This window comes from Lissotriton helveticus, chromosome 9, assembly GCF_964261635.1.
Source record: "Lissotriton helveticus chromosome 9, aLisHel1.1, whole genome shotgun sequence".
In the NCBI taxonomy this organism is placed as follows: Eukaryota; Metazoa; Chordata; class Amphibia; order Caudata; family Salamandridae; genus Lissotriton; species Lissotriton helveticus.
The window spans coordinates 956,476,293-956,490,461 of NC_136070.1; the positions used below are offsets into that span (position 1 = coordinate 956,476,293).

The following is a 14,169-nucleotide window of genomic DNA, read 5'->3' on the forward strand; positions in this document are numbered from 1 at the left end:
CAATCGGTGCGCAGTCACGACACAAACCCAGAGACTGGAAACTGAACTCGTGGGAACTGCGAGATCCGCAGGTGTCCCAGGAACTTAGACTAGACACAGAGTTGTATTTCAGGGGAAATGTGGGGTCGGTGGACTCTGCTATTACCCTATGGGAAGCCTATAAAGCAGTCCTCCGAGATAGGGCTCAAAACATTATTGCGCATAAGAAACGCAAAGAGGCGGAGGAGGTAGAGAACCTGGAAAAGCAGCTCCTACAGGCCTAATCGCAAGCTAGAACAGGAGACGACGTCTCTAGGTTTAGGAGATTGAAAATCTTGCAGAGTGAATATCTTGCGCTAGCCAAAAAAGACGTGCGCCACGCCATACAAGCCCTGCACAGGAGGCTCTATGATGCCAGTGATAAGACGGGCAGATTGCTGGCCTGGCTCAGCCGGAAAAAGATGGAAAGCAGATGGGTAGCCCAAATACAGACAGGAAAAGATCAGGTTCACCAGACCCCAGATGCGATAGCACAAGCCTTTGCAGGTTACTAGGAGGCCTTCTATGCCAAAAGACCGCGGGCAGACACCGAACAGATAGACACGTATTTACAATCTATGCAGCTCCCTAGCTTAGAGCCCAGTGAAATGCAAGCAATGGAGGTAAATCTGACCAAGGAAGAAATTGTAGAAGCCATAGGCCAGATGAAAACCGGGAAATCCGCGGGTCCCAATGGGCTCCCGCCGGAATTTTTCAAACAACACAGGCGCTTTTTAGCACACATCTATTACAGATGTATCTGGAGGCGCGGGAAAGTGGCATGCTCCCGGAGGATCTGATGACGGCGACTATCGTGGTGATACCTAAAGAGGGGAGGCCGCCACAGGAATGCAGTTCCTATAGACCCATTTGCCTCATAAATATAGAGACGAAGATTTTGGTTAGAATTCCGGCCAACAGACTAACCAAAGTTATAACAGGGCTTATCCAGAGGGACCAGTCGGGTTTTATGCCTCACAGGTCAACAAGACTTACAGCCAGATTCATCATAGTAAAATTGGCTCGCAAAGGGCCAGATTCTGAGAATCTGGCCCTTTGCGAGCGCTATTTTTGCATTTGGGATTCATCATCCCAAATGCAAAAATCGCTAATCTAGAACTCGCTAAATTGCGATGAATTGCATTTAAGGAATCTCAATTTGCGATTCCTTAAATGCAATTCATGAACCATTAGAAAATTGCGAATTCGCAATCTGTGGCTGCTATTTACCGCGAAGTATAACTACGTGGTAAATAGCGAAAACGTAGAAAAATGCACTTTAGTGCATTTTTCTAAGTTGTATGTTACACACACACATGTCCTTTGGACATGTGTGTGCGCAACACCAGTGTACATGACCATTTCAGGGGTGCTACAGGGTGTCCTTTGGACACCCTGGCACCCTTGAAATCGCTTCCTTATTTGCGATTCGCTAATTGCTAATCGCAAATAAGGAATGACTCCCTATTCATTCCTATGGGCCTTTAGGCCCATAGGAATGAATGGGAAAGCCATTCCTTATTTGCGATTAGCAATTTGCGGATCGCAAATAAGGAAGCAGTAGAAATCTCAAAAAATATTGCGATTTCTACATGAATCCCGTTTTGCGAGTCTTTAATAGCGATTCCTTAATAATCGCTATTAAGGACTCGCAAAACATGACAATGATGAATCTGGAGGTTAATCTTAGTCGGGTGGCCAACTGATTGGAAGTGGTACGACATAGGCCCGACCCGCACCTCATACTGTCATTAGCTGCCGAGAAGGCATTTGACACGGTCCATTGGCCATTCCTCATGGCCGTATTGGGTAGAATGGGGTTTGGTCCTGAGTTCAGGAGGTGGATAGCCCTTCTGTATGAGAGACCCTTGGCTAGGGTCCGAGTCAATGGGGTAACTCCCAGAACTTCCCCATCGAAAGGGGCACCAGACAAGGTTGCCCCTTGTCCCCTCTGCTATTTGGGATCTTTCTGGAACCTCTGGCATGCGTCATTCGCGCACACCCGAGCATAACCGGCTTTTGTGTAAATGATAATAATGATCTGGATGAACGCATTTCCCTGTATGCTGACAACATACTGCTATATGTTACGAGCCCTGAAACAAAACTCCCTAATATTATGTAGAGTTGTGAGGACTATGGCAGGTGTGCGGGGTATAGAATTGACTGGGAAAAGTCAAGTGTCTACTCGGTAGGGCAGGAGGTCGAGAACATCGTTTATCCCAGCCAACTACAAGTCGTAACCACAGGGATAAAATATCTAGGCATCCAAATAACGCTGGACAGACAATTGGCACTGGGGCGGAACCTGTACTGGGTACTGGGGGAATTTCATGCAGACGCGGACCGATGGACTCCCCTACTCTTAAAACTGCTCGGAAGAGCTGCGCTCTTCAAGATGATAACCCTCCCAACATTTTTATATGTTCTGCAGAATACCTACCAGCCTATCCCAGAAAAGATGTTCATTAAATTGATGGTATCCTGAGAAAGTTCCTCTGGGGAAGGAAGCTCCCCAGGGTGGTGTTGTGGAAGCTGCAATGTAACCAATACAGCGGTGGCATCTCACTGCCGGACCTGCGGGCTTATTATTGGGCTGCTCACTTAATAGTAATTAACAAATGGGCCTTCGGCGAGAGGGATCAGCCGGCATATGCGCTTGAGCATACTCAGTTTCTTTATAGGTCATTCGCTCACTACCTTTATGGAGGCAGGGTGTCGCAAAACTGTGACCGGCCACACAAATAGTGATAATGGCATGGAAAAAGGCAGAGAGGCGCATGAAATGGGAAGATCGGGTGACCAAGGAAACCCCGCTTTGGGTGGGAACGCGACTTCAGGAATTTGTCAAGCTGAAAGGCTTTCAGAAGTGGGATCTGGTTGGTATTTCCCAGCTTAAAGACATAATATATCGTAAAGCACTGGTGACGTTCCCACACCTCCAGCTGGAATTCGACATGAACAAGATCGCAACACTTTCAGTATTTCAACTGACGCATGCCTGGTTGGCGTAACATATTGACGTGGAGGGCCTCCCAGAGTATGGCCTGTTAGAAGGGCGAATTTTGATGGGTGACCTTGGAGAGAAAGCAGTGTCATGGACGTATCGGACGATCATGAATAATACACCTGACCCATTACGGAAGCTGAGACTACACTGGGAGGTGGATCTGGGAGATATGGAAGATTTGGACTGGGAAATGGCCCTGATGCACCCGAGGGAGGTGGCCATAAAATCGCGGCTGCAATTGATCCAGTTTAAATACTTACATAGAATGTATTATGACAGAGCCCGACTGCATAAGATGGGTAGAGCGGAGTCCCCCAATTGCCTGAAATGTAAGAACATGGAAGGGACCTGCTTTCACACTATTTGGGGATGCACACATGCTCAGCGATACTGGGGCACACTCTTGAAAGAACTGGAGCTTATACTGCATGAATCCATACCTCCTGACCCTGTGTTTATTTTGCTGGGCATACCCACGGAGATCGATCTCCCCAAAGTAAAGCTGGTGCAGCTCCAACTGGGTCTGGTAGTATCCAAAAGAGACATGGCAAGGAATTGGGGGGCAGATACTAATCCAACACTGGAGGGATGGCGGAGGGGGATGGACATGTATATGTTGGGGGAGAAGACGGCATACAAGGCAAGGGGGTGCCCCAAAAAAGTTTGGAAAATATGGAAGCCATGGTTGACCTACTATGGTAGGATGCTCATGGATTCGGAGTAGATCAGGGAATGGCGAAATACCAGGGAGAAGGGGAGAGATAAAGAGGGATCCCGTTGGCAGACATTATTCATTGTTGTTGATTGTCTATGTACTAGTATTCTCTGACCCCGCTGTGTCTGTAATGAACACGGAAACCAGATGTTCTGAATACCTGATGTGGTTTTACAATGTGTTAATGAAAATGCAAATAAATACATCCCCCCGCAAAAAATTACATTTGGAGTATATTCTGATGCTCCTTTGATTTAAAAAAATCTCAGGAGTGTAATTAAGCGTACTGAAATGTGAGGTATATGTACCGATATAACTTTTTTAGGTTTTTTCGTAGTGAATTCTTTTTTGACCATGAAGAAATTAATGCCCTTAGTCCTCATTAAATATGGTAGCGTTCCCTACCAATTCCCACCCAAGAAGCACACATACTACTGCCCAGATAAGTGCAAATTTGCATTTCTTTCAGGGTAGTGCACTATCTATGAATTGTTGGCTATTTTGCGGGCTTCAAGCAACATTTAAAGGCTCAACAATGAAAGCACACAACCACCACCCCCACTAAATTTGAGAATACTGAAATTCCATTTGCAAGGCACGGCTAAAATTCAGGGCTTGCCTTCGAAAATGAGTGTTTTTCCCCAACCAAGGTGAATTTGAGAGTGCAAACATTTTAGAATCAGATACATTATGAGCACCATAAACTTTTACCAGCACCCCATGCTGTTGACAGACTAGACATTATAGATGTATTGGCAACCTCCAGCTTTAATATGATATAGTGTGTATTTTTATTGTTTAATTTTTCTTACGACCCCAAAATCTTCCCTATTTTGTATGACAATTGATTGCATCCTTGCTGTATCCCAAACTAAGGGCCCGATTTAGAGTTTGGTGGATGGTTTACTACATCATAAAGTGACGGATTCTGTCTGCCTTATTACAAGTGCATTCTATGGGATGTCATTTGTAATTAAGCGGGAGGGATATCTGCTGCATTTGAAACGAGGAACCCACCAGACAAACTTGCAACCAGGCTCTTTTTCTTACCTTTTGCAACAGAAAAGAACGAAGTCAGGGTTATCATCTCATAGAGCACGTTGTTCCCTGATGCAGAAACTGTAGTCACCTTGTACAGTGGCCCCTTATTCTCAGCAATGGCGGCAGCTGCGGTGATGGGCCTTGAGTCAATTAAAAAACAGAATTATATAGCTGCTGAAAATGTTTACAGCCTATTACTTATTTTGCATTGTATTTATGAAATAAACAAATATACCCCATTCTCTAATCGGATGAAATGTCTGTCACCTCAGCCATTGCTGCTTTGTAGAAGATGATGGGTGGAGAGGGAGTTGGACAGAGATGGTTTGCAGGCTTGATCCTACCCAACCTCCAGATTTAATCCAAGATTTTGGCTCCTAAACCATCAGACAGGGTAACTCTCACCTGCAGTGAGGTCTGCATATAATACTTAAGGGTGTATTTAAAATAAGGTACAAACACCATTATAAATGTTAGAATTGATTTGAAAGACAGCTTTTATTTATGAACATATTTCGAGCAGGTGTAATCTTGTTGTGTGTGTCTTTTTTCCTATCTAAGATTCCTGTGTGTAGCATCTTCCAAATGGAGATAAACACCTAGATAGGCACCTAAACAGCAACAGGTAAGTTTAATCAATTATTTACAAGCTGTAGTTTCATGTTTATTTTATTTATATTACGAAACTCCGAACATTTATGAAAGTCCCTTATTAGTGGTTCCAGGTCTATCCAATTTTGTTGGTGTGGAGTTTTTTAAATTCTGTTACTGAAAGGAATATTGTGAGGCTAACAGGAACTTATAAGTTGCCACAGACCACCAATCCAGATAAAAAAAGACCATGTGTATTAGATATAAACCCCTCTGTAGATGGATATTGATTTATGAATTAGTGTCTGGATCCCGAGGAGAATAATAATCAAACCGATTTTTAAGAAAGGATTTCAGATTAGCTCCGATTCTTATAGTTACAAGTTACTAATAGACCTAATTGCCAAAATATTTGCTAATTTCACTCTGCGTAAACTGCTGGCCTAGTTTTTCTCACAGTCAGTCATCAATTCCAAAGGAGTAAGGGGGTTCCAGGAGAGATGCTTTATCATTGATCATTGTGTTGTGTTATGGGAGGTTTCCCAGAGGGCCACAGAGCAGATCAGTTTACAGTTTTGCTGTTTTGTGGATTTCAGGTAAGCCTTTGACTCAGGGTATAAGGCTATCGTCGGGAAGACGTTACTGGAACATCTATTTCGGAATACTATCACTCATGTTACCACTTACACAGCTTGGTTACTGTTTTAAGATCCTGCTTACCACGTAACCATGTGGGTGACTTCTATTTGCAGATGGTCTTGAAAATCCTACATTTAATCCAAATTGGACTGTAGAGAAAAATCTGTACAATTATTGCACGATATATACAATTACAATTGTCCCTGATAACACAAAAGTGTTCATTTTTGGGGATACAAAAATTACATACACCTAGTGGCTATATGGTACCAAAATGGAAAATAATAGATATTAGTATTTGGAGTTCTGGTTTACAATATCTTTGGCAAGGGATAGACATTTTGGAAAAAAAAGGATTCAATCAAACACATTGTTATCTGAGCTCAGAATGTTTAATAGTTTATTTGGTGTGTTTAGAATTAAATCTCTTTTAAATGTAATTGAGGGGAAAATTTTACCACAATTCTCATATGGCAATGAGTGATGGTTTTGGAGGACCATGGTGGTATTCAAGGCAGCAATCAAAAGCTTGCAAGGTCTTTCGTAGTAAAAGCAGCCAGAAAGGAACTGGGGTCTGTTCATGGGAACAGCAAGAATTGAAGCATTTGATCAATGTTAGGGAATGTGTGACGCTGTCCAAGACGGAAACGTTTATGGGCCTTAGTTTCTGTGCAGTGTTCTCAAGCACTTGTAAGTTCTCAATGTCTTTTGAAAAGAAAATTGTTGGATGTTCAAATATAGCAATTGTGGCTTTTATATGAATTGTAGATCTATGGAAAGCTATAATACAATCAGAGATTCAAGAGAAATCTCATAACTGGATTCTGATTATATTTCTACAATCTAATCAATGAGCTTTATATGGGCTTCACAGTACTAAGTAAAGTTTTTAGATATTTAGAACAATTTTCATGCCCAGGATGAGAAATAAATCTTCAAAGGAATAACTGGAATTAAACTTCGGTGTGACTAGATTAGTTTTATTTAGAGGACGACTACTAAAGAAGACGTTTACACATGTGCGATGTCATAAGGTTTCTCTCCTGTATTTGTTGTTGGATCGTCCTGTGTTGTTTGTTATGTGTGCTGTTTATGTTTAAAACCTGTATTTGGTAAGTATTATATTAGAAGTTGTTCACAAGCAATGATCTTTTAAGTTCAAATTATTCATCTTGATGTGAATATGCGATATGGGCATTTTCAGTCATTTTAATTAAGAAAGACATTAAATTATTTAAATTTAATACAATCTGGACTTTTAAAATTGTTCTTTTTAATATGTTTTAGGGCTTTGGCCTAACAAACAAAGTCAAAACCGAAAAAAAAAGAAAAGGAAAAATGTACTCTTTAAGTAATGTCACAATACACTTGCTTTTAAAATTGTGTGCACCTATGTGAGTAGGTGAACCGTCTTTCCTTAAGTGATGTGAGTGTGTATGTGTGTGCATGTGTGCAGATCTGCTGCTTTGTACATATTCACCAAGCACCCACATACTTACTAGGTGTGTGTGAAATTTGCATTATGTAATTCCTGTTGACTGGAAACTTTGATTGGTCCCCAATGTGTACTTCGATTTTAAGTCAATCAATTGTTTATTTCGGGAACTAGCCCATAAAACATGCCATTCATCGTAAAAAAAATCACATCAAAAATTAATTGGATAATAAATATTTCTGCTTAAAATGTCCAACAATAAAATCTCTATTTACCTGATCTGATGAAAAGACAATTTAAAAAAAGTAGTGTAGCAATTATAGTTGAGGCTTAAATGTGTTATATCAAATATTCCGAAACAACTTTGAATAAGATTAAAGTGCATAGTGAAAACATGATACATGGTACCAGGCTAGTGTAAACATATTGACGTTGCAGCAAAACAACAATAAAAAGTAATAATTGATGGGGACAATGCATAAAATCTTCAGAACATACCGCCTGACTTCTTTTTCCTGAGTAACCATGTTGCACAGCAATATCGGCCAATACCAAAGACTAATATGTGCGGACATACAAGGGACAAACAAATAGCACGTGTTCGACATCCTCAATCGCGCAATTACAAAATGTTCAAGCTGCAGGTTTGGAACAATACATTTTCCAGCTGTTTATACATTTACTAACCAGCAGTGTGCCCATCCTAAATTGTTTTGCATCATGTGGGCCTGGGAGGTTGGGTCACTTCCATATATAGTTCCTTTGCAGGTTTAAAGGATGGACATTCTCCCACCAGCCCCTCTCCCCCCCAGCGTTAGGGTTACAATAGTGTGCAATGATTATACTATTCCAGAAGGCAGTTTTTACAATGCCTTTGCTCATCGGGTTAATTGAGAAAGGGTTACTTCAATAGGCACTCAGGCCTAAATCGTTAAGATGGAATTTAACATACTCAAACCAAGGTGTAGGGTGTGTTTTACTCAAATTCAAAACTTCCTCTGCTGCCAACCTATAGTGATGTAACTCTGGGGTGGACCCCAACCTAACTCAACATAAAAGGGGTTTCAGCAATGCCACATCATCAACCCTTTTAAACCCTATGTGGAATAATAGTGGTGCTGTAGGGGTACTCTGCAGTAGACTGAACAGAGATCTTGAAAAACTATTTTCTTTGAGGATCAAACCTTTGATGTTTACGATCCCCCAAATTTCTGCCCCATAGAGTGCTGCAGCCTGGGCTTTTGCCCTGCACACTTCAAAAGCAGGGGAGACAGATTTAGGGGTGGTTGCCTTAAACCTCTTTGTGTAAAGTTACTCAACTTTTTTTAATGTGGGATTTCCTGTTTTTGGTTTTGTCAATTCTAACCCACAAATAGTCAAATTTACCTCCCATTTCCAGGGTCGACCCCTTCATTGCAAATCACCTCTGCAAGTTCTGTGGGGGTTGAGTATTATAATCTTAGACTTTGAGGTATACACCTCCAAACAATGGATTTCACTAAACTCTGTAAATTTGTTATGCAGGTTTTGAAGCCCAGACGGGGTTTGAGAAAGCAGAAAGGTATCATCTGCAAAAAGCAAAGCAGAGATGGAACAGCCACCCAACCGTGGGAAGCCGTGGACACATTCCCTTAGATATTTAACAACATAATTTATTTACAATGAAAACAATATTGGTGCAAGTATGCATCCTTGGCGCACCCCTCCTTTAACTGGTAAGCATAAAAGTGTCACATGAAGAGGGTCAGTCTATCTTTCGTGAATTAGCACTTCTACTGACTGACTTACGAAATTTGAATTAATAGTGTTTACAGCATTGCACATCATAGGCCAATCATTGTGTTCTCGCTTGCATTTTTTCATTAACACCTATAAGAAACTAGTATTTTCCCTACAGATAGATTTCTGACTGCACATTATCCTAGCATTTCACGTGCAGTCGTTAAGTATGAGGTCGAACCCCCTCATCACAGGATACAAAAACAGGAAGTAGGAGTAGATATGTATAGCCCTGCCCACCCTGGAGGGGATATAATACATAGTCCACCTTTAAAGCATCTGGGGTTTTTTCCTGTCTCGTGACTAGGACAAGGATGTAGGAGTAAGATGATCCTTACCAGGCTTGGACCCCCGTCAGTCACAACATTGGGAGGGTAAGTTCGGTACTTTATTATGTATAAGATTTAGGAATGACCTGTGAATTTCCAAATATTCTTATAGTATATGTACAATGCATGCACCATGATAGTATTGCACACTTTATTTATTGTTTCAAAATCGAGCCCAGTGTGTTGGTAAAGTGCACATACGGATTCCATGCCCCATCACTGTCATAACAAAATATTTTAAAGTGCTGCTATATGTGCGTGCGTGAGTACCCACACATGGGATAAGCCAAGCCTCCAGCTGAGCCGTGTGCAGTCCACCCATGGCAAGTGATCAGGTGAACCGAGAGGTTGTAGGGACAAATATCCAAATATGAGTAAACACAACTAGTTTGGAAATGGTGGAAAAGAAAGTAAGAAAGAAAGAAAAGAATACACAATAAGCTCACAATAATCTCACAAATATCACATTATCTCACAATAATCTCAGAAGATTGTGCTAAAATAGCCAGTCACAGACATTTCGAGCACCCTATCACTGCCACTTTTTAAAAAAAATTAGAAATCTTAGCAAGATTAAAGCATCCTTACGTGAATTTGATCACATTGTTGTAAACTGGTAGTACAACCACGTTGAGGGTCCCACTGCAGCTTCTTCCGTTGCCGTCTGTCACGGTTATTGATAGCTTGAAATTCTAAGGAAAAGCAAACCAAGAGTTGCATCTAAATCTTATTGGAGGCAGGAGGTCATATGTTATTGAACCAATGCATTTTATCCCTGTTCGTATAAGTACGCTTAAGCCTGATGCACAGTAGCACACAAAGACTGACCCAGGGATGAGTAATTTTGCTCATGTGGACTGGGGTGCAGGTGCTAGTCCTGACTTGCCCTTTTAATCCCAGGCATTGTCCTTGCTACCTTCTGTGTCTACGTGAGAGTCAAATGAATACTCTGGATGGTAAAACTAATTTACACGTTTTCTATCTCTTTGAAGGTACTCCCTACATTATAAGGTCTCTGATGCAGAAATAAAAGCTAAGCCAATAAATCAGAATACTTGTATACTCAGAATACTAAAATGGGTTCTTTATATTAAGTCTTCACTGTTCAACTCCTTTTAAGGGGACACAAAATGCTTTACACAACCTTTGTAAGTTAAACACAAATATATATAAAGGATAAAGTACACCCTGCCTTACATTATAAGGATATTGCAAGTCACCGAAGAGTTCCATTACAGTATAGAGGAACAAGGCTGAAGGTGAGTGCCTTTATAAGTTTGTGGAACTCCGAAGTGACTTGCAATATTCTTATCATGTAATGAAGGAGGTACTTTATCCAATATAATGCATGGTCACAACATCACCTGTCCCACAAACCACTTTAAACCTTGGTGCATAGCTCTTTCATGTGAAAAAGAGAGTATGTTTGGAAACATGAAGAATAAAAATAGAACTTCTAGTGCTAAAGTAAGCAAATCAAAAACCTGTTAGATATTTCTTGCAAAATGTTGTTAGAAACAATTCAATACATGGCAGTTTAAAAAAAGCTGCAGTAATTTAGAATGTGTGGAAACAAACAGAAAGATTCTAACTTTTCTATAATTATCTAAGGAATGCCCAAAAATATTATGTTCTTTCTGCTAGTCACTTTAAGCCAGAAAAACAGAGAAGAAGAAAGTAACATTTCCTTTTCGTTGCTTTAAACAGCTGCTCAGTGACCTGAACTGGCTTTCACAGACTGTTAAGTCATTATTTCATAAGCTGTCCTTAACCCTGGCCACTTCTGTGGTCTGATAATGGATCTCAAAATCTGCTTTTGTCTTTCCATGCATAGAACCCCAAAGGTCAAATCCCAGTCTTGATTTGTTATTTTCCATCTTAGCATATTTGAATACTCAATGTGATCATGAGCCTCAGTACATGCTGCATTGTCACTACATATTAAGTCCCCGATTAACTCACATTAAAGTTTTTGAGTACTCAGTCACATTTGAAATGACACAGAAGGCTCTGGCAGTTAGAAATGATGATAAGAGCTGCAAAATATTTATAGGGCATATATTCCACAAAAGGGGACTGATAACTCAGTGGTGTCTTATGTTCCTTTTGTAAAATATAAAGGCCTTGCCTAGGTTAACCTTCCAAGGAATAGTGCATGCTGTTTGGCCATGGCAGAGTGTCACTTGCCTTAAACAAGCATATTCAGGCTATAACCACTGGACACAAGAACACATCTAATACCTATGTGTTATTTGAGAAAATTAGGGTCTGTGGTAGTATTGGGGACTGGAATAGCCCACGTTTTATTCAGAAATTCAGAACATTAATCATGTTAGTAGCTCTCCTGGGACTGGCCCTCCTACACAGTAAGCTGATCTGATATGAACAGTGTAAGAGCAGATAGTATTCTCAGCGGTTATTGGGTAAAAGTACTACAACATGGGTTGAAAGTTTAATTCATGGAATTTATTGGCTATATTCTTTTTAATAAGCATAGCAAATTTCATCAAAGACATCAATGCTCAAAAAGCGATTAGCCAACATGTGTTTCACATGCCACCATAGGAACATATGATCTATAGAATTCTGAGGGCAGTTGGAAAAAAACGGTTGAAGATATTGTTAAGACGTTAGGAATGGATACTGTGGTATAGCACACTTGTGTGGTTGTGGCTCAGAACATTTTAGGGTACTTTGCATGAGTGGATGTGGCATTAATTTGGGAAGAATACAAATGTACCTGTAGGAATACTGTGAGAAATTAGGTCCTTGATTGACCGGGGTTTGAACCCTGGTCAAGCAACAGCCACAAACCCTTGCATGGTAAACCACAAAAAAGTCAGCATTTTCAAAATTTCAATGAAAAATCCGACTTTACTAGTAAAGAGGGTTTATCTTTACAGTTTTATAGGTACCAAGCATGATATATCTAGTTGATCCCAATTAGGAATTACAGATTGTTAAATGTAATAAGGAGCGCCTGATGTTATCCTATTGGAGAGGTGGATGTCACTGTAGTAAAAAACGAATTAGGGAGTTTTCACTACTAAGACATGTAAAACGTAACAGTACGTGTCCAACCTTTTACTTTACACAACACCCTGCCCTATGGGCTACCTAGGGCCTACCTTAGGGGTGACATATATGCAATTAAAGGGGATTTTAAGGCTTGGCAAGGGTTTTTTTAAATGCTGCCTGCACTGTGAAACATGTATTGACTTGTAAGCAGACGCTCTGCTCTGTATGTCACTGAATGTGTGGCCCCCAGGGCAGCTCCGAGTTTGCAGCTGCTCTGGGGGCAATGCATAATGGGACACACTATCCTGGCCTCTGCACTTTATGTAAGGTGAGTCGTGGCACAAATAAGGACAGAGCATCCTATTTATGGTACGGGCCCAAAGATATGCTTGTTAATGAAGATATGTGTTTTTGATATTAAGGCTAGACAATGCAGAAAGGTTATCTATTTATTTCATTTATTCCTCATTCTTTTATCTGAGTTACTAGCTACTTTTCAACGATTTGAGTTCTATGTTAGAAGATGTGATTTCTTATGCCGTCATAGCAAAGCCATGCAAAATTTAGTGTCATTTCAATTGTCATCTTCATCATGCTAATTAGTGATCTTAAAGCATGAAAAATCCTACTTATTTTTGGACACAGGCGTTGACAAGTATGGAGCAATAACTTATTGATACTGTGCTCCTCCCAGTCTGTTCTGGCTCTCTGTCTAGTGAACCATGTTCTTGAGTCAGGAGACAGACACAAAGGCAGTGAGAAAGAACAAGAAAATGAAAAGAGAGAGGAGAGTCTGACAGAGTGAAGCAAAAGATAAAGAGGAAAAGAGTGACAGGAAAAGAGACATAGATAGACTCTTAGGTCCTTACTTAGAGTTTGACGGATGGAGTTTTTTCCCCCTACATCACCAGGAGGTTGTTTACGGTGGTGACAAAGAGGTAAAAAAGCATTACACTGTCCACTTTAAATAGGATAGATGGTTGATGTCCTCCCTCCCACGGTCCCTACTCCATCGGTCTCTCGGAAGAAGTATTCCACAGACAGAGCCCACGGGGTCTCTGTCGATGAAATACTAAAGATCAGCTGGTCTCTAAATGAGACAGGCAGACCCATTGTGTTTGCGACAAAGTACCTGTCCACCAAACTTGAAACCAGGCCCTTAGTCTGGTGGTCTTTTCTGGGGTTCTACAGTAACAATTATTAACCTCCTCTCCTGTACTTTCTTCCTCTCACAAGAGATAGGAGAGAAGAAATCCCTTTGCCTGACATATGAAAGAAGGCATAGTTCAGAGAGGCGGGAATTTAAAAAAAATGTAAGACCTCTATACACCGATGGACAATAAACATTAAAACCTGGGCTTGACTGGGAACTAACAACTGACCTAAAAATGTTTTTCATATTAGCCCCAGATTGCACAGAGTGAGCAGGCATGTCTGATCCTCTCCCTAACTCTAAGGATTCTTTTTCGAATTAAGCCAAATAGTGCATATTAGAGCACAATTTTCAAACTATATAGCCACAGATTTTAAGTTAAGGGCTATTGTAAAGCACATATAATATAATTTGAAATATTTATAGTTCTGGCACAATGGT

At 40.7% G+C, this 14,169-nt stretch overlaps 1 protein-coding gene across 1 annotated transcript in view; it reads right to left on the reverse strand.

Moving 5' to 3' along the window:
* LOC144783084 (cadherin-related family member 4-like) overlaps positions 1-14,169 on the reverse strand; it is a 361,413-nt gene that overhangs the window by 213,114 nt on the left and 134,130 nt on the right. The window contains exons 6-7 of the mRNA XM_078662246.1: positions 10,146-10,249; positions 4,794-4,924 (exon numbers count right to left, since the gene is read on the reverse strand). Coding sequence (XP_078518372.1) covers positions 4,794-4,924; positions 10,146-10,249 — 235 coding nt within the window. The remainder of the gene's footprint in view (positions 1-4,793; positions 4,925-10,145; positions 10,250-14,169) is intronic.